The following is a 20,632-nucleotide window of genomic DNA, read 5'->3' as shown; positions in this document are numbered from 1 at the left end:
GGTCTACTTTGTCAAATATTAAAATGGCCATACCTGCTAGCTTCTTGGGGCTATGCTGGAGACCAGCTCCAGCTGCAAGGATTCAGGTCCTGAAATGGAGAAGGGGCATTGTTGACTTTCAAGCAAGCGGCCCTGAATAGTTTGAGCTGTCGTTACTTATACAATCACAATCCTGCTCACCTGAGCAGTGACATCATTGGTTGTCTCATTTAAAGCGCTCATAACATCAGCAGTTCATAAGCCCCCTCATTATAAAAAGCCCCCAATGGTTTCCCTTCCTCATTCAGCCTTTCCTCTAGATCAATCTCCCCTCAACCGTATTTGGCACTACAAAGCACAGTTTCAGCAAGCCAAAAATAAATGTCCAGCCTGGCATGTCCTGTGGACATGAGCACATACCCAGCTGGCAGCAAATGCAGTTATGCAGTTATGCAAGGTGAGAGACAGATTAACCACTTGTGGGTATAAGTCCATTCATTAAATAGCACCCCTCTGCCACAGTGCTTTTTAAATTGTAGACAGAGATCTACCCACTGCACCAAACAACCTTTCCTGATATCTACCCCTCAGTTTCCGATAGTATCTTTCTAAGAACCATTTTTAAAGTCTCTGTCGATCAGGCATAGCTTCTTCATTTTTTTAAGTCTCTGCTGATCAGACACACCTTTAGAACAGTTATGCAAGCAGGGCACATTGCTCTGCACACCTGCCATAGGCTTACTCAGTGTGACTGCAGCTGTTCCCTAGGGACATGATTGCCCAGGATTAACGGTCATATCTGGAGGATCAATAAAAAACGGAGGGAGGAAAGGGGATTTTTACTCTTCAAAAGAGTATGGCACACACCTTTAATACCAGCCCGTGAGAGGCAGAGGCAGGCAGATCTCTGTAAGTTTGAAGCAAGCCTCGGGTACAAAGCCAGTCCAGTACAGCCAAGGCTACACAGAGAAACCTTGTCTTGAAAAACCAAAGACACCCCTCCACCCCGAGAGAGAGAGAGAGAGAGAGAGAGAGAGAGAGAGAGAGAGAGAGAGACAGAGAGAGAGAGACAGAGAGAGACAGAGAGAGACAGAGAGACAGAGAGAGAGACAGAGAGAGAGAGAGAGAGAGACAGAGAGAGAGAGAGAGAGAGAGAGACAGAGAGAGAGAGACAGAGAGAGAGAGACAGAGAGAGACAGAGAGAGAGAGAGAGAGAGAGAGAGAGAGAGAGAGAGAGAGAGAGAGAGGAGAAGGGAGGGGGAAGGGAGGGAGGGAGAGAGAGAATCATCATTTCCAGGGCTTCGATCCTGCATAATCCAGTCTTGCCTGTGACCTACAAAGTGAAACTACATTGCTTTGTGTATAAACAGTATAGGAGAAAAGCAAGGAGCGCTTGTAGCACGTGTGAGTCAGGCAATAAGTACAGAGGCCACCAAAACTCACCACAGGTCCTTGCCAAATGCGAAGGTGTCCCTAAGGGCTTTGCCACCGTAGAGTCCCATCAGTGAAGCACACATACCCTGTTCCCTGAGGATGCTGCGTGGCCCCCACCAGGGGTATTTGTTTAAAACATCTTCTTTCACCTTTTTACCCTGTGCTGCTGTCTATCTTTGACAGTAAGGTGCATTTCTTGGGTGTGGTAGAAAGATGGATTCTGTTTTCCAATCCACTGTATTAGTCTGTGTCTTTTTATTGGGTAACTGAGATCATTAATATTGAGAGTTATCAATGAGCAGCATTTATTGTGAGTTTCCTTCCATCTTTTGATTTGCTGTTCTGGGATTACCTATTCCTTGTGTTTTCTTGCCTGTAATTAATCCATGCAAACTAAAAATTTCTTTCTAGTGACTTTTTAGGGCTGAAGTGAAATTTTTATTTTATCACTGAGAGTTTTTCTTCTTCTGCCTATTGTGATTGGTAGTTTTTTCTGGGTATAGTAGTCTGGGCCAGCACCTGTCATCTCAAAAAGTGTGTTGAACATGTGTCTAGGCCTTTCTGTCTTTCAGAGTCTCCCTTGGGAAGTCAGGTGTTATCCCAACGGTTCTGCCTTTATATGAGACTAGGTCGTTTGGCCCTTGCAGCTGTTAATGTCCTTCCTATATCCTGTATATATAGGAATTTCTTTTCTGATACAGTCTATTTGGTGTTCTGTATATTTCTTGTACCTTGATAGGTACCTCCTTCTTCTGTTTGGGAAAATTTGCTTCATGATTTTGTTTAAAATATATTCTGTATCTTTGACCTGTGGTTTTTCTCTTTCCTCTATTCTTATTATAATTTAGTAGTTTAAAATCTGCCTTCCCCCCCCCTTTTTTTTACTTCTGCATATATTTATATGTACATATATTTAGAAATACAATACTTATTTATAAAAAAATACTTATTAAAAATAAATAAATAAGCATCCAGAGTTCCTGGATGTTTTGGTAGAGTTTTTCCCCCCTAAGTTTCTATTTTATGCTCAATTGAGTGGCTCAGTTATATTAGCTGGGAAGCAGGGATGAAATAACACCCTTTGGGAATGAGGCCGCTTCAGATCTCCTTCCAGCCTCAGCCATGCTGAACTCAGCACAGCTGGGATGCTGCCTTGTCAGAGCAGTGAGTTTGCAGCCTGAAAAATGAGTGGAAAGGGTACTGGTCTCTTCAGCTCTTCTCCCTATCTCATGACATAAGCAGTTTGGTTTGGCTTCATACTTTGTCTTCTTCAGCCAGAGGTGGGAAAATACAAACATCCACGCATTTAGATGAAGTTCTATAAAGTCTACCAGATGAGAGCCGGAAGTATTAGAAATCAGTTGATCCAGGGTATGCCTGGCACACAATGAGTGCTTTATTTAGCAAGCACTAGTACGTCACTCAAATCTTTTTTTTTTTTTTTTGAGAGTCTGAAATAAATTTTAACACCAAGTTTAAATAAACATTATATGTAAATAAGTGTTACATCATTATCATCTTATATGTTTCTCAGTAGTTGCTTTCTTACTAACCACTGATACATTTCTTAAAATTGCTTAGTTATATATTATCTTACTGTGGTTACATTTTTACAATTTTTAATTAATATATATATAAATTATATATATATAATATATATAATAAAATTTTTATATAACACACACACACACACACACACACACACATATATATATATTACAGTCATAGCATAGTGTTTTGGCTATTTGTATTTGACATCCTTGAAGAAAACATCTTTCATATCTTGATGAGTCTAAAATTCTGAATATAAATCAAAACCTCTGCTCAGCCTGTCTGCTCTCTGTGTCCTAGCTGCAGCAGACCAGTACACTTCAGGTGGGTGGGGAGAGATCCTAGCAGGAAGCTGCTGGCTGGCTGGCAGCTAATGTGGATTGTGGCCACCACCTGGACTCAGCTCTGCCTGTATGCTCTGTGTCACAGATGGACCAGGCTGGTAAACGGCCTGGGGGCTGAGAGCAATTGGAGCCCAAAGGTGCTCTGGTGCTCCACAGGCCTTTCAAGATAGCAGGGCTCTGCCTATCTGCTCTGTGACCCAGATAGCTTGGCTGGTTAGCAGCTGGCAGCTCATAGGATGGCAGCTAATGTAGGTTGTATCTGGCACGCCAGGACTCAGCTCTGCCTCTCTGCTCTATGTCCCAGATCTGGTAAGCAGCAGACAAGAGGCAGAAAGAGTCCAAAGCTGCACAGGTATCTCACATCCTGCTCAAGATTGTGGCTAATGTGGCCTGTCTCCCAGGACTTTTCTGTGGGTTAGCTCAGTGGCCAGAGGCCGGACTCAGCCGTGCTCCACACACCGTGGATCTCTCTCACCTGGGAATCAGCAGCACTGGGTTTTGTATCTCTCAGTTTGGTCTTTAGGTCTCTGTGAAGTCCTGGTTGTCCTGCTGATCAGATGTGATGTGTGATCGGCCCGCCATCTTGGATCTCTCTCTCTCTCTCTCTCTCTCTCTCTCTCTCTCTCTCTCTCTCTCTCTCTGATTTAACATTCTGTTAAACATTTTGACTGAAGTATCCATTTCTTCTATCTTGTTTTCAGTGCCTGAGGTTCTGTCTTTCATGTCTTAGGCTCTGTTAATGAGATTTACCTCAGAATTTTTTGTCTGACATCCTAACTTTTTCATTTCCAGTTTTGTTTCAGTTTGGGCTTTCCTTGGTGATTCTATTTCTCCTCTCCTATCTTGAAATATTTTCATCACTCCATTTCACTTTTTTTTTGTATTTTCAGTAAGAGCTTTATTCATATTATCTTTAAGGTCCTTGAATGTATTCATAATTGCTATTTTGAAGTGCTTGTCTTGTACTCATAAAGTTCTATGAGTCCATAATTCTGAGAAGTTGGACCTTTTAAATTAAGTTCAAAGGACTCACAACAACAACAACAACAACAACAACAACAACAGAAACAACAACTATAATAGTACAATTTTGCTGAGGACTCAGTCTTTAAGTGGAGTTATGGTGAGTGGCAGATCTAGGTGGTGAATGGTGAAATACAGAAAACATATACTCAGCTCCGTATTACAAACATAGGTAGGAAGTGTGAAGTGGTCAAGCAGAACTCCTGGTTTTTCACTCATAAATATTTTCATTTTCTGTCCCCAGATCCCTGCCATCAGAAGCACATGCAGGTCTGTACTCTCTGGAGATACGCTCTGGGGAGCAAGTACTAGGCAGCCCATGCTCAAGTTCACTAGAGGGCTGTACATTCAAGGTGGGTTCTAAGAATAGAGAAATGCGTGTTTGACTGGTCAGAAAGCATTCTGTGTTTCCAACAAGTTATAAGCCAATCAGCACGTCTGCTTTAATAGAGAGGAAGAGCTATGGAAAGAATGCCAGGGTTCCTCTCTTACTATGAGAGGTAAATACTGAGTGCTTGTATACTAGGGTCTTGCTGAGTGTTTTACTTACACTGTGTATGTAGTACAAGGCTCCCAAGTTTATGATGGATGTTATGCTTGCCACATGACCCAGGCAATAAGTGGCGGAACCGGGATTTGAACCATCATTTGACTATGAAACCACATGGAACCTGAAGTTCACGAAGGAGCCATAGACAACGCTTTTGTGGACAAGTGCTCTGTTTTCAGCATATTCTGAATGTTAGGCTACTGAAGGGACTCAGGGCCCCCAGGTCCTTGGGGACGGGGGCACCATCTCCCTGTCCTTCATGCCATCTTTTGCTGCCTCCTGCCCTTTCTAACACCAATCTGAAAGCACCTTTGCTGGTGGAATGCTCCTTTGAGGTCAGAAAGATTCGAAAGGAGAGATGATGAACCCAAGAGCATTTCCTTTAGGCCAGTGTCCGATCTCTGACCTCATGTAATTTAGACCCGTCACACTTGGGCGGGACATACTTTCATGTCTGGCTCAGCCTAAGATCCATTTAGCTTTATAGTAAAATGAGTTGGAAAAGGAAACCTCTTTTACCAGACTCTCCTGAGACGTGGTGCTCCAGCAGTGTTCCCGGTGGGAAAGACCTCTGTTTGAGAGCTATTGAGACTAGAGCTTAGTCATTAACCGATGCTGTTAGTGAAGCCACCACCGCCCTACACTCACCTCAGATGCCATTATATAGGCATCACTTTTTGAAATTTGGAATTCGTTGTCCAATCCCAGTTAACAGTTTGATCTTTAGCCCAAGAGACTATTATTGTCTGACATTTTGTCTCTGTAGGTATGTAGCAAAAGGAAGAAATAAATTCTTTCTTGTTAAGAGCTATATCAAACCTCCACCCTGGCTCAGGGACCATCACAGAAGAGAAGTGTCTGAGCATCCCTGAATCACCCAGCTCCCTTTACCTCAGGGAGTAGGTTTCTTACTTATTGTAAAGATCAGTAAGGACAAGGGTTGGCGAGGGGGGCTGGGCACACATTCTGCAATTTCACATCAAAAGAAACAAGTCCATCAGTGGCTCCACTAACTTGGTGAGTTGATGAACTATCACCGGGGGAATGCCGTTAATGAGAGGCATTCGGGTGAAATAAAATTCAGTGTGCCTTTCTGCTTTGGGACTGGGACTAAGGGAACCATGGGTATTAAACATTAATTCCGTCTTGCCAGCCCACTCCAAAGAGCCTGCTGCGGGCACTGACAAGTCTGAAGAACTCACAGAAGGGTTTATTGAGCAGCTGGCGGCGGTGACTTGATCATTCTAATCCGCTGTCTTTGCCACCCCTCTCTGGCCCACCTACCTTCCTGTCCTGCTATTTGTTGCTGACCTCACCCGGCTCAGGGATCAGCGTGTAGGAAGCCTGCTTTGGAAGCTTATTAATTTCTCACTGTTCTGGCTCCTGCCTGCTGGGTGACCAGAAGCCCGCTTCTCTTAGAAAAAGTACCATTTTGTGTTATTTGAATGCAGAAAGCATCCCGCGTGAAGACTTTCCTTGTGGTCTAACCCTGGGTATACCCCAGTGCTCTCTGAGGAGTCGGGGAGGAAAAGCAATAAATATATCTATATATTCTCCACTAGCATCTCAAAGAATGGGATGTGGCACAATAGATAGTGTAGTTCAAGTTGGAGACCTAGAAATATGCTTCCCTATTTGCTTTGAAGCTGATTGTTCCATCTGCCTCAGTTTCTAATGGGTGTGAGAGAAGGCAATAGCCAGTGGAAGTGGCTTTGGTAGGCAGGGCCCCTCGGTGGGTGATGAAAGGCCGAGGGCAGTCATTGGGTTGGAGGGCAGAACTGGGACTGCCTCCCTGTTTGGCATCACGTGTGGAACTGCGTTAATCTTTATCTTCTGCGGAGATCACAGGCAGCTCTTAATCTGCAAAGCCACAGTAGTCGTTTCTGGACCCCCTGACTGTGTATATTTTCTGTGAACTAGTTTCTAACCCTTTTCCTGGAGAGAACGAGGAAAATGGCCTTGGTGGCAGACCTTACTGCTGTGTGCATCAGTACTTAAACTCCACACGCAACAGGCCACCATCAGCGTGGCTGGGATGCCTGTTCCTTCTCGATGCCTGATTAGGGCTGTTGATTAACCATGGTTGTTCTCTGCTAATAGTCTCCCTGGGACTTTGGGCTCCCGGGGAGTTGGATGTGGCCCAAACACAACAGTTTGAGGTAGTTTGTTATCCAAACGGGAAGCATCGTAGATTGTTTAGAAAGGAAGCAGGCTAGGCACCTAGTGAGAGAAGAAGGGTTTAAGTCTTTTCCTGGGTGAAACATTAGCTCGTGGGTCAAGCCTTGGCCGGGTCAGTCCTGCCCATTCTTTATGGGTCTTCATTTCCTCACGTAGCCTGGTACGGTGTCCTAGTGGAGTAACGTTCTATTCTTAGCCTAACCTAAATGCTGGTAGGTGAGGCGGACTTCCTGAATTACTTCACTCTTTCTCTCCTCAGCAGCATAGAAGTCAGCCAGGAATGGGCTTTTAGATGTATTGACAGGAATTTAAATGTCTCCAGCATTTCAGGCAAAGGAAAGCAAGTGCAAGCGCAATAAGCATTGTCCCTTCTTTGCGGAAGTCCCAAGCTACCTTGTGTTGTGCTTTAAGAAAGGGATCCTGTGAGTTGTTTCCTGGCTCCATGACTTTGCTTGCAGTATGGTCCCACTTCTGTCATTAATGGTGTTAACCTCTTCTGTGTGTGTGTGTGTGTGTGTGTGTGTGTGTGTGTGTGTGTGTGTGAGAGAGAGAGAGAGAGAGAGAGAGAGAGAGAGAGAGAGAGAGAGAGAGAGAGAGAGAGAGAGAGAGAGTGTGTGTGTGTGTGTGTGTGTGCAGGCACACACATGGCCTTGATGAACATGTGGAGGTCAAAGCAGAATCCTGAGTTTCTGTCTGTCTTCGGGTTCTATCCTGTTTGAGTCAGGGTCTCTTTGTTGTTTGCCTATGAACTTTCAGAGATTGTCCTGTCGCTGCCTCTATCTCTCACATCACAGTAGGAGCACCAGCATAACAGCAGATATATCTGAATTTTTTTGGGTCGTGGGGATTCAAACTCAGGTCCTTATGCTTGCCTGGGAAAGTGCTTTATTCACTGAGCCCGGGTCATAGCCATGCCTTCCTTCTTAAAGAACAGGGTTCCTTCTCAGTTATCGAACACTTTCCCACAAAGCAGGCACCTTTTGTTTTCCCCCCAACCTTATTCATGTATATCCAACTTCTTATTTTATATAAGTTGTTAGCTGAAAATAATTCAAATCACACTCCTTCCAGCTTAAAAAAAATCAATTATTTTCTAGGTAAATATTGAGCTTTAAGACTCAAGGACATTAAATTATAGAAATGGACATTCCGGATGGTGCCTTGTCCACCTTTCTTTCTGATAAAATATGCCCCTGAGTGTGTCAGGCAGGGAGGGAGAAGTAGACTTGTAAGATTTGAACAGTATGGTACAGAGCAGTGAAGTGTGTGACTTCAATCAGGTCCCCTTAATTCATCTGCAGACATATACAATAATGCCTGCCATCCCTGTTTCACGGACACAGCAGGAGGAGAAAAAGGATGTGTCAAAGTGATTGGGAAATACATCCCAATTTCCCATAATGCTCTATGGAGAATAGTTTGTGGCTCTTGTTGTCAAGTATATTGAAATGAAATGCTCACGTGTGCTAATACTTTCTAAACAGTTTTCCAAAGCACAGACACCTGTGGTATATCGAGTTAACCCACCAAGTGGAGTTCCAGGTAAGAAATATTCTGTTACATAGAAATGATGGTGGATCTCTTTGCCAATCTTGTTGCAAACTCTTCTACCGGTGTGTGATTTCTATAAGCAGGCCAGTTTTGCTTCCTATCTGATGTTGTTCTGAAAATAAACTCCAGCTTCTGGTTTCTTTTTAAATTGGTTTGTTTTTAGCCTTAGGTGCTTTGTTCTATGGCTTTACTGATAACAACAACAACAACAACAAAAGCCAAAACATGATTTAAAAAATATAAGAAATCCAAAGCAAATGGTACAGGAGACTGGAGGAGATAGAATTCATAGAAATCTCAACCACTCGACTGTATTCCATCTATCCTAATCTATCCATATTAGGAATGGGTTCTTAATGACCCCTTACTGTGTGCCAACTTACATTTTTACCTTGCCATATGTGTCTGTTTTCTGAGGATAACAAAATTACAATGATACAGAAACTATTATTATTATTATTATTATTATTGTTGTTGTTGTTGTTATTTTAATTTTGAGGAGAAACATGAGGCATTGGGGCTAAGTGGTTTGCTTAAAGCAGTGCTTCTCAACCTTCTTACTGCTGTGACCCTATAATAAAGTTCCTCATGTTGTGGTGACCACCAACCATAAAGTTATTTCACTACTGCTTCCTAGCTGAAATGTTGCTACTGTTATGAATCGTAACGTAAATGTCTGTATTCAGGATATTTGAGATGCGACCCCTGTGGAAGGGTGGCTCAGCCTTCAGAAGGGGTCACAACCAATGGGTTGAGAACCTCTGGTCTAAAGTTCTATCAATTGTAGGCCACGCGGCTGAGATTTGAACTGTGTATATTACTATTTTTCCGCGTGTCAGCTGGTACTGGATACAACTCAGGACACTGTTAGCCCTGTTGTTTATTGAGAGGATTTGATTTTGAGTTAAAGAAAACACAGATGTAGGCACTTAATCTTAGTCAAAAGACTCAGAAAGGATGAAACATGGGCGTGTTATAGCTGGGAGGATGGAAGAGGAGGTGGCTGTGTAAGATTGGGGATTTACATAGAAGGGGGCACAGTGAGGAATAGGTCCAGTAACTTTGTAAGTCTTCTTTAAAACAGAATAATAAACACAGTTTAAAAATATACTTTGCTAGCTCTTTATTGGCCAATTCCTCTTTGTATGTATGCATGTATGTACACATACACATATTATTACATTTACCTCTTTACTTTCTATTAGCGTGTGTATGTGTCCACTGTGTACATGTGCACATGTGCCACAGCTTGAGTATGGTGGTCGGAGAACAACTTTCAGGAACTGGCTCTCTTCTTCTATCATGTGGGGCCAGAGATGAAAGTCAGTTAATGGGGATTGTCTTTCTTTACCCACTGAGCCATCTTGCCAGGCCAAGGGGCTAGGTTTTTAGGTGTGGTTATGCCAGAATGCATAGTCTGATCTAATCGCTTTGATGTGCTTGACTGGTTAGGATAATCAGAATGAATATCAATGTTACAGTGTTCGTACGCTGTGGTATGTGTGTCGATAGAAGTTATATATGTGTGTATTTAAACCATATTCCAAAGGACAAGACTCTGGCATTGTCTTACTTCGTGAGGCTTTCATAGATATATTGCACTCCATTAGTTTGATTAAACAAGACATGATCACGCTTTGTGAAAAGGAATCTGAACTGCGAAAATTATATACAGATATTTGAATTCTCGCTGCTTGTGTATGGAAAGCTGCAGTGTTGGGGGAGGGGGCAGAAATCTTATCCTGATGAGGGATGAGTAAGGAGCTGTGAGAGATGTGACGTGGATGTCAGCTGCTCTCCAGATCTGTAAAAACCCGTTCGCCTCACTGAGGTGGAGTTCTGCACACTGTCTCTTCCACCTTTGTGGGGAAGGATGGTGGCTGGCCCTGTCAGAGTGGTCCCTCAAGGCACGATCCACATGGCTGCATCTTTGCAACCGCTTTCTAGACAATTACTCTCATTTCATTTGGGAAGCTTGCCCAGAGTAGCAGCCAGGGACTTGTGGGAGGAGGTAGCCACAGAAGAGAGGGTGGCTTATTTTATGGGTAGTTGAATTTCTGTATGTGTTTAACAGTCCTTCCCTGTGACACAGAATCCCCTGGTACTGTATTCTACTCTGCCCATTTGTCAGGCTCTGTTAGGCATCAGACAATCAAACAACCAAAGAGCCCACAGGACTTTCTAATTTCTGTAATCTGCTATTTGTTTTCATGTGGCACATAACAGAGCTTGACTCTTCTCATAGGACTAGGAAGTCAATGGTGCTGCTTCGTTAACATTAAATAGCCATTTTTGTTTGTTTGTTTTAATTAAATATTTTTACCTATACATTTATATGATTACACATACAGACAATAAACTACACACAGCAAGAAGAACCTTGAAGCAATCAGGAATGATATAAATGTTACATTCATAGTCAAATAGCCATTTTCTTTTCTTTCTTTCTTTCTTTCTTTTTTTTTTTTTTTGGCCTTACCATACATTTTATTTTATTTTATTTTATTTTATTTTCTTCTTCTTCTTCTTCTTCTTCTTCTTCTTCTTCTTCTTCTTCTTCTTCTTCTTCTTCTTCTTCTTCTTCTTCTTCTTTTTGTCTTTTTCAAATAGCCATTTTCTAGCAGCAGCAGCCACAGCAGAGAATTTGAGGTTTTAGTCTTCTGAAAACCCTGCAACGTTTATCTCAGCCATTAAGATGGCCTGCTTTCTCCTTATCCTCCTGAAAGATGCGGTGCTCAGCAGGAATGACTGCAGATCAAAGTCTCCTCTTGCTAATGACACACAAAAGAGCATGAACAGCATACACAGATGACGATGATGTACAGTAGCTTTAAGTGCTCATGGAGCAACTCAAAGTTTTCTTGATACAGTGACCCCAAGTATGCTGGAGATATCTTTTTTCCCAAGTTTTGAGGTTTTATTGGATTAACAAACACCTCTCACATCTGTGAAGCTAGCTTATGATAATATTACTGCCTGAAAGTCATGAGTAGCTGGGGTTATAGGTGTATGACATCACACCTGGCTTAGCCTGTCTTTGCTGAGTGACTAGCATATAACTGTTATCCAAACTGTAGCCCTAACTCTGTTGCTGTGTTGTGCCTGTTTCCAGTTCTTGTCCATTTGGCTCATGGGGGACTTTCATCTTTTGTACTTTGAGATATGGAGACTAAGTAGGATCCCAGAAAACTAATCAGAATGTCTGATGCAGCCTCTTCCTTTGGCTTTTTATTTTGTATTCTCATTTTTATTAGTCCTCTGAGAATTTCACATTTTTAAAAATCACATTTATCCTCTCTTCCCACTCTTTCCAGGGTCATTTCTCCATTTGCCACCTATCCAGTTTTGCGTTTTCTTTTATTTCCTTAAAATAAACTAAAAAACAAATAACACACAAACATCAAATACGATTTGTGCTGCCAATATGCTCTTGGGTATGTGGCCTTCCCCTGGAGTGTGATTCAATTTCCAGGGGCCACAGTTAAAGAGAATCGACTCTTCCCCTCCCAGGAATCAACCCTTACTCCACGGTGGGATGTTGGATGCTTTGAGCTTGTGCAGGTTTTCTGCACTCTCTCTTCCCTAGCACCACGTGTTTATTTGTGCAACTGCCCCATTGGGCCTGGAGAATGCTGTTTCCCAGTCATCATCCCTGTCTTTCGCTCTTACAATCTTTTTATCTCTTTTCCCACAATGATTCTTGAGCCCTTGGGGTGTGTGTGTGTGTGTGTGTGTGTGAGTGGTGAAGGTGGTGGTGGTGGTGATGTGTGTGTGTGTGTGTGTGTGTGTGGTGAAGGTGGTGGTGATGTGTGTGTGTGTGTGTGTGTGTGTGTGTGTTATATGATATGGGTATCTTCAACTAGAACTAAGCACTCCATAACTCTTACACTTTGCAAGTTGAACAATTGTGAATCTCTGTTTCAATCATCATCTACTGGCAAAAGAAGCTTCTCCGATGAGAGTTGAGAGATATGACACATAACACACACACACACACACACACACACACACACACACACACACACACCACATATAGGATATCATACCATGTCCAATGTGTGCATACGTTGCATAACATTCATATCAAAATATGAATATTTGTCTCCTTGAACATATCCCTTATTTTTGAAGATAGTCAAAATCCTCTGTCCTAGATTTTAAAAAAGTACACTGATATTATCTAAAGTCACCTAATTGTGAAATAGAATGTAGGATGGATTTTTCCTATCTGACTGGAACTTAGCCGTCACTGGTCAACCTCTTCTTATCCCTCTCTCTGTCTCACTGACTGTTCCCAGCTTATGGTAAGTACAATTCTACTCTTAGTTTCTGTGTAACCAATGGGCTTACGTAATACTTTATTTTAGCCTTTCTAGGGTATAACCCTAACCACTGTGTTCTAGAACTTTATTTTAGTCTTTCTAGTGTATAACCCTAACCACTGTGTTCTAGAACTCAGTTTACATGTATGTAGTTTATTAAAAATGGAAATGTCGCACACCTCTGCCTTGTTGGGTGTATGGAACAAAACCAAACCAGAATTTATCCTAGATGGAGCTTGAACCAAGCACATTACATTTTGAGCTCTTCCTAAAACAGGAGAAGTAGTGCGTGTGTATGGCCGGATCTTCACTGATCAGCTGGAAACCTTTGATCTTGATGCAGACTACATTGACAGGTAAGTACGCATTTGATCCTGTGTTTACATGGCTACACATGTGCTAGATGGCATCCTGGAGCCAGCTGCTTCTGCAGCAGCAAATTGTAAACTCTTGCAGTAGAACCGCCACTTTTCTCTATGCAGTTTATGGTCCCTGGTGCACCTTTTACCTTGTGAATGCGATTGCAACTGGCAGGTTAAGTTGGCCCCTTCTTTCCCGCCCTGCCCCACTGGAAAGTGGAGATTGGGCTCCTGTCAACTGTAATGTAGCTGCGTCCATGGGTTTTCCTTTTTGATTCTTACCCTTCCTCCCCTCCATGCTGACGGTAAAGTGTTCTAAAACGTTGCACAAATGCAAGAGTCCATTAGGCTCTCTTTTTAGTTGGTCATTTACTACCTTTCATTCAGAAGCCCTGATGGCGGGATGAGAGAGGTCCATGGGCTCAGGCACTAAAGAGGGCAGATCGGGCACTAAAAGCTGTATAGCTTGTCATGCTTTTTGGTGTGATCAGATGTGACCATGACTTTCTTCAGTGGACATGTTAGAAGTAGAGCATGTTACTGTGAAATCATCCTTCCTGGTGGAAAGGAAGCTCAGAGTTCACAGGAAGCTCCAGGCAACCACTGTCCTCCAACACATCCATACACAGTGAGGATTTGTAATTTACCCAACAGTATGATGTCTACACACTGTGTCTAAGTTTTCCTTCACCTCTGAATGTCTTAGAGGCATTTTCTATTGCTTCTCACATCTTTTTGGTTTTTCCCTCCATTTCTATCATTAAGAAGCTGTCAACTTCTTTTTCCTTTTTAATAAAAAAAAAAAAAGTCTTTTACCAGAGACAGAAAGTCCAAGTACATCCTTAGCCAATGTCTTAGCCTGGGATCCAGCTTTTAGAAGGGGCAGGGAAAGTGCAAATTCAACAATATTTGTGCCGACCAAGTATGGCCAATTGAAAAAGGGGTAACATCTCCATGTGCAGTGCAGAAGCACATGTCAAGAGGGCACCTCTACTCTCTGAGAGAAAGGTCACAGCCTCCCATGAGAACCCTGCAGTGCTACCCTGTAGGTCCAGAGGAGAAAGTTCATAACATAACTTTTAGCAACCATGTTTACTGGGAACATGGGGCTAGTGTTTCTTGTCTTTGTTTTCTCTCTCTTTTTCTTTTTTTTTTTCTTTTGGCCCTTCAATCCAGCCCATTGATCCTGGAAGCAGAAAGAGACAAGTGGCTTACTCCCTGTTCTCTTATAAATCGGCAGACAAGAAGCTGGTGAGTTTTTTTTTATGTTTTGTTTTGTTTTTGCTGTTGTTACTGTTTTTTTTTCTGTATGCTTGTAGTTTCTTCTGTAGGACAACCACACCCTCATATATCCATCATTTAAAAATATAGAAATCATTTGTAATAGTTATCAGTCTTATCTTAAACTTACAGGAAAAGGTGAAAGAATCTGTTGTTTTCAGTTGAAAAAAAGAAAGTAAAAAAATGTGAAGCAGAATCTAAAACATTTAGTGTAAATAAGTAGGCGCTGTTTATTACAGTCGCGCTCTACAGCAGGGCTTGTCCCACGCTCTCCACTGAAGCTGCTCGGTAGTCATGTATGTGCGGCTACTAGTCTCTCTTTGCAGATGAGACTGGGCTTCACAGAGAGCAAGCAGCGGACTCGAGCCTGTAACCCTGCATGGTCAGCAACCTCCAGAATCTGTGTCCTAACTGCTCTAACTATAGTGACCAGGAAAGCAAAAAATGACTAAAACATATTCCCCCACCCCCCTTTTAAATATTCTTCTGGTGTTCATGTTTGTAAATGCGTGCTTACATGTGTGTGGGTGTGTATGTGCAAGACTTTACATGTACATGCAGGTATGTTCAAGTTTAATGTATGGAAGCATAATGGATTTCCTTCCAACCCTATTCAAAGAGACAGGCCCTCTTAATCAAACTCAGAGCTAGCTAGGAGGAGTCTTGTTCATACAATGTCCCATCCTGAAACATTTTTAAATGAGTGCTTCTAGACTCTAGGTCATATAGCTATTATTTGGCAGGACTTTTACTTTGCTTTCAACTAGGTGCTTTTCAACTAGGATTAACTTTTCTTTGAGGCTATTACAAGACTTGTGTGCTGTGGCCTGGCTTCTTGGGATGAGTATTTGGTGGAGCCAAATTCTATATTATAATTTCTAGTGCCTTTGATTTTTTTTTTGCCTGAGACTGTCTGTTTTCAGTTTACATCTTTTGATAGGTTTTATTATACTTGTCATTAAATAGATGTTGGAAAGAAAAAACTAAGTATAAATTAACAGTAAGTTAAATTTTGTTTACTACACTGCACATTTGGCATGAGGCTTAATGACCCCAGTTAGCGTTATCCTAAGGATAATCTTACTAAAAATACCTTCCATATGGATCGATTTTCTCTGGCTAATTTGACATCTATATCTTGCTTTCTTTAAAGAGTTAGGATTTCTAAGCAGTTGTGTCATTATTCTTACTTCAGTATGATTTTCCTCAGTTTTCCCATCCAGGAGGAACATGGCCTTGGGACTGTGCAGTGCCGTGTGGAAGGCGATTACATAGGTCTGTTTCAGAGCTATCATTAAAAAAAAACTCTTTCTTGGTATCCAGAAAGGAAAACAAAAACATATTCCCTATATGGTATCATGTGATTAATAATAATTGCTACCAAAATAACCTCTAACAGCAGTACACAAACTACTCCACTGTAAACTAATTTAATCATCACAATCAGTAATCTTACTTTACAAGTGATTATGTTGATAATGTCAACCCGAGTATTAGGATTTAAATCCTGCTTCATCTAAATCCAAGCCCAGGCTTTTTTATTTGCCATACATGTGTCCATTTCTTCATCAAAGTCATGGTGCTAAGCCTCTGAAATATTTACCTGAGCCACATGAAAGAAATTCCAGGCTTGGACAGTAATGATGGCATTGGAGGTTTGGCCTAGGGGAGCAATGCCTTGGCCTAGGAAGAGTCATGTGCAGTTCTGTATTCATGAGTATTTTTCTGTTTCAGGTTCCCAGAACGTTAGTTTCTCAGTATTTAACAAAGGGAGGTAAGTACCCGGGGCAGACAAATGTGTCTGTATCTTGTATCGTCTGTAATATCTGGTGTTCTTTCTTTAACCTTTATAATTTCCACCACACACCTGTAGGAAATAGCAAACTTCCCACACCTCTGTTATTTCTTTCACCTGAGGGAGGATTGTTCTGCCTTACCTACGGGCATCACAAATGTTTCAATGTTGGGTGGTACAGAATTTTAGGAACTAGCCCTGAAGTCAAAGTGCAGTGAATCTGCAGCTGTCATGTGTGTGTTGTGGGTAACAGTTTCCAGAGACACATTGGGTCATTAAGGGAATCATCTTCTTCAAGATGGAGAGAGGTCACAGTTGTCATTCTTTGGAGACACAGATAAATTAGGTTTCTGGATTTCTCTGTGTGCTTTATTTCTCTTTCTGGCAGATGTTTTTGTCCTTAAAAGTGCATTCATGGTTTGACATTAATTTCATTGTGATTATATCAACACATTATATATGAGTATACAGCTCAAAGTATGGAGCTGTTTTCTCTCTTCTCAGGAAAAAAACCCGATCTCTGTTGTAGAAATCTACTCTATCTATCTATCTATCTATCTATCTATCTATCTGAGGAATCTAATGTATCTATTATAGGAATCTACTGTTCTTTCTATCTATCTATCTATCTATCTATCTATCTATCTATCTATCTACCTATCTATCTATCTGCCTATCTATCTATTGTAGGAATCTACTGTATTTATCTTCCTATTGTACGAAGGAATCTACTGTATCCATTTATCTATTGTAGAAATCTACCTTATCTGTCTAGTGTACATTTGCTCAGTAGTAGGCCCATTTAAGTTCACTGTTGCACTTCTAACATCCTGTAATATGATGATTATTCCAATACAGTAATTTTATCTATGCTAAAACAAGCTTGGATCCATTGATACTACTTTTGGGCTATCAAGAGGAGGTAGTGTCCAAGTTGTTAAATTTACTAGAACTTATTCTCTGAGCTTCTTTTCAAGCAGCCAAGTTTAAAAAAAATGCAATTATAGGTGACATTTTATCAAAAGTCTTTATTTTCCCTTGAAGGTCGATAGTGCACAAGGAAGCTTGGCTGATCAGTGCCAAGCAGGACCTGTTTCTGTACCAGACACACTCAGGTACTCTTTCCTTTCATCCTGTCTTCTTCATCCTTTCCCTCACAGTGCACCCAGAGTTAGAATCTCCTTTTCTTCTGGCAGTTTTTCTATGGTCATTAACATGGTCTCTTGGTTCTGGTTGAAATTAAGTTGCTTGTATTTGTGTCAGCTTTGATGTGCTTATAGCCCTGCGTTGTTTACTGACATTCTGAGAAATGCATCAGTAGATGCTTTAGTTCTTGTACTTTCTGCACAGCTTGCATGTACACAAATGTAGATGCTGCAGCCCAATCATGCATTGTGGCCTCTTGATGCAAGCAAGAGATGAAGTAAACATGACACACATGATGCTGGTGTCAGTGTAACATAGCGTACTGCTTTTACAGTGAGCCTTTTATTTTATAAGCTAGAATAAGCATTATAAAATATGAGAAAAAGCATGGGACTAGTATAACATCACAAGCAGATAAAGGTAATTTTATTTAATTATTATTAAATATAGATTGTACATATTTGTGTTGTACTTTGTAATACATTTTAACACTTTATCCTTGTTTGACAATTTCATAATTTATGTAACTAATTGTGGACATTTTCCCCATTCCCTTCTTTCATCTTCCTCTGGTATTGTAGGCTTATGTATACCAGTATCACCACAAATGTGTGGTATGTATTGTATATGTCCTTACAGTAGCCTTGTTTATGTCACTACATGACAATCTTTCATCACCAGTACTGTCTTATGGGACCACTGCTACAGATGTGACCTGCTGTTGGTTTGTGCATTGTCAAACAGATTTTGATTATAGAATTCTATACAAAGTCTATGAATATAGACTGAATGAGATAAAGAGGAGTTGTACCTTCCTCTATGTTCTGAAAAGTAACAGAAGGAAGGTGGCACTTAAAAATATAACAGGATTTCTTTCTGGTTATTTTCACATGCCATCTCTGTATTCATGCATTCATTCAGTGGTTTATGAATTGGCTATCCTGATACTAAGCTAATAATAGTGTTGCCCTCTGATGGTCAAGCTCTGATACTAAAAGATCAACACAGAAAAGTGGGACCCCACATGAATTATGAGCATAGTTCACCAGCAGGCAGTTGGCTATTTACAGAGAGCACCCAGTGTCTATTAAATTCATATTAAAATTTTAATTTAATTTAATCACAAAGCCACTGAAAACATGACTGTGATGTAGGTTCAGATTTCAGAAGCAACAAAAATCTACCTCTTCAAAAGAGAAAGCTATCATTTCCTAGATCATGGGACAAATGCCATCCATTCATTGTCCAGACATCCCTTCCTGCAGGGGCTGAATTCTGGCACTTGTTTCTCTTGTCTTTAAACAGTTAGCTGGTGTGTTTGAGAACAGGTGCGAAGAAGAAACCACACTGATGGATACAGTGACAGGAGCAACAAGACACTCAAATCCTTGTTGAGTGCTTGGCATATACTCTCAACATTCCTTTCTTTGAGCTAAAGGATAGGAACTAATGCCCTTGTATTGCTCTTGAGAAAACAGATTAAGAGGCTTGCAACTTGTCCTAAGGTCCTTGCAAACTAAAAACCTCATGCATGAATCTAACGTTCTTCAGGAAGCATGCTGCCTGCCCCTGGTGCTGTACCTCAGCTTCCATGATTCTTCTGTGATTTGGAGCCCTGATGGGCTGCCTGGGTAGGCTGACAGTATCTATGATCATACACTTCTTCAGTTGAGGGACATCTGGTTGTTTCTAGATTCTGGCTATTATAAATAATACCACTATAAACATAGTTGAACAAATATCCTTGTCGTATGGTGGAGCATCTTTTGAGTATATGCCCAGGAATGGTATAGCTGGGTCTTGAGGTACAGCTGTTCCCAATTTTCTGAGAAAGTGCCAGCTTGATAGGAATCAAACTTTAAACTGTCAGTATTTAAAGAAAGGAGGAGGGGCTGGAGAGATGTCTTAGTGGTTAAGAGTACATATTGATTTTGCAGAATACTGGAGTTCAGTTCCTAGCACCCACATGAGGCAGCTCAGAACAGCCTATCACTTTAGCTTCAAGATAGTCTGATGCCCTCTGCTGGCCTCTGAAAGTGCCGCACACACCCCTCTCCATCTACACATAATTTAAAAAAAACCTTTAAGGAGAGGATAACGTGAAATCCTTGTGGGTATGTTTCACATTGCAATAGGGGATTCAGCTGGAAAGGAGTGTGAGGGAGACAGTCCATGTGCCTGGGAAGAAGCCTGCAGCATGGGCAGGAGCTAACGACTGGGCGGTGAAAGCCCCACCCAGTGCACCCATTGTTGATTCTTCCATGTGGGGTAACTTACTCTTCCCTGACGTTAAATTAAGTCCTTAATGTGAAGGACTTATTTCATACGAGCACATATGAATGCAAAGGCCATTGCTGGTGCCGTGAGTTGACCTTCCCTATAATGACTGATCCTGTATAATACGTATTGTTATTGTGTACATCTAAAATGACTATTAGAAAAAAAATTTCAACTGTTGCTGGACTTGCAGTATAAGAATTAAGTGATGATGGTTTTTCTTATTTTCTGTGGGGGGGGGGCGGCACATCACAGTATATATTTAGAAGCTTACATTTTTATAAACTCTTGCAGAAATCCGATCTGTGTTTCCAGAAGTTGGGAGCCTTGGGGGCAGAACAGACATCACCATTACAGGGGATTTCTTTGACCCTTCTGCCCGGGTTACCATTGCAGGTAATTATGCTAACATGGTGTAGGGGTGTCTATCTCTTACGGCTCACAGCTGAAAGTGGAAGCTTTCTTACATTTGAAACACATATGTATGTATGTATGTGTGCATTCCTTAGTGTGTGTATTTGCATGTACATGTTTGCATGCATGAGTATGTGCAAGTGTCTTTTATTATAGATATATGTATGAACTTTCAGAATTTTCCTTAGGAATCCCATGCGACATTAGACATGTGTCTCCCAGGAAGATAGAGTGTACCACCAGGGCTCCAGGAAAAGGAGCCAGGCTCACTGCTCCTCAGGCAGGTAAGGAAGCCACTAGGGCTGCTCAGGGAACTGTCCTGCCTTGTCTTAAGGAGCCAGAGAGTACCAGGAGACAGGATTGAATTCTGTCTCAGCAGTGTGACCGATTGGATCCCCAGTGTCGCTGCTCAAGCCTTTTCATATCAG

General features: G+C 41.5%; 1 protein-coding gene across 7 annotated transcripts in view; it reads left to right on the top strand.

Annotated features, from left to right (window-relative positions):
* PKHD1 (PKHD1 ciliary IPT domain containing fibrocystin/polyductin) overlaps positions 1–20,632 on the top strand; it is a 443,479-nt gene that overhangs the window by 6,842 nt on the left and 416,005 nt on the right. For 6 of the 7 annotated variants that reach the window (XM_084755074.1, XM_084755075.1, XM_084755076.1 and 3 more), the window contains exons 5-13: positions 4,576–4,684; positions 8,544–8,601; positions 13,210–13,288; positions 14,468–14,542; positions 15,783–15,847; positions 16,307–16,346; positions 17,412–17,482; positions 20,085–20,186; positions 20,393–20,488. In XM_084755074.1, the coding sequence (XP_084611200.1) occupies positions 4,576–4,684; positions 8,544–8,601; positions 13,210–13,288; positions 14,468–14,542; positions 15,783–15,847; positions 16,307–16,346; positions 17,412–17,482; positions 20,085–20,186; positions 20,393–20,488 (695 nt within the window). The remainder of the gene's footprint in view (positions 1–4,575; positions 4,685–8,543; positions 8,602–13,209; positions 13,289–14,467; positions 14,543–15,782; positions 15,848–16,306; positions 16,347–17,411; positions 17,483–20,084; positions 20,187–20,392; positions 20,489–20,632) is intronic. The other variant, XM_084755077.1, reaches the window with a different exon arrangement.

The sequence above is a fragment of the Acomys minous genome (assembly GCF_964271855.1).
Source record: "Acomys minous genome assembly, chromosome: 13".
NCBI lineage: Eukaryota > Metazoa > Chordata > Mammalia > Rodentia > Muridae > Acomys > Acomys minous.
The sequence above is the reverse complement of the archived record's forward strand: the minus strand, read 5'-3'. Positions and strand labels throughout refer to the sequence as shown.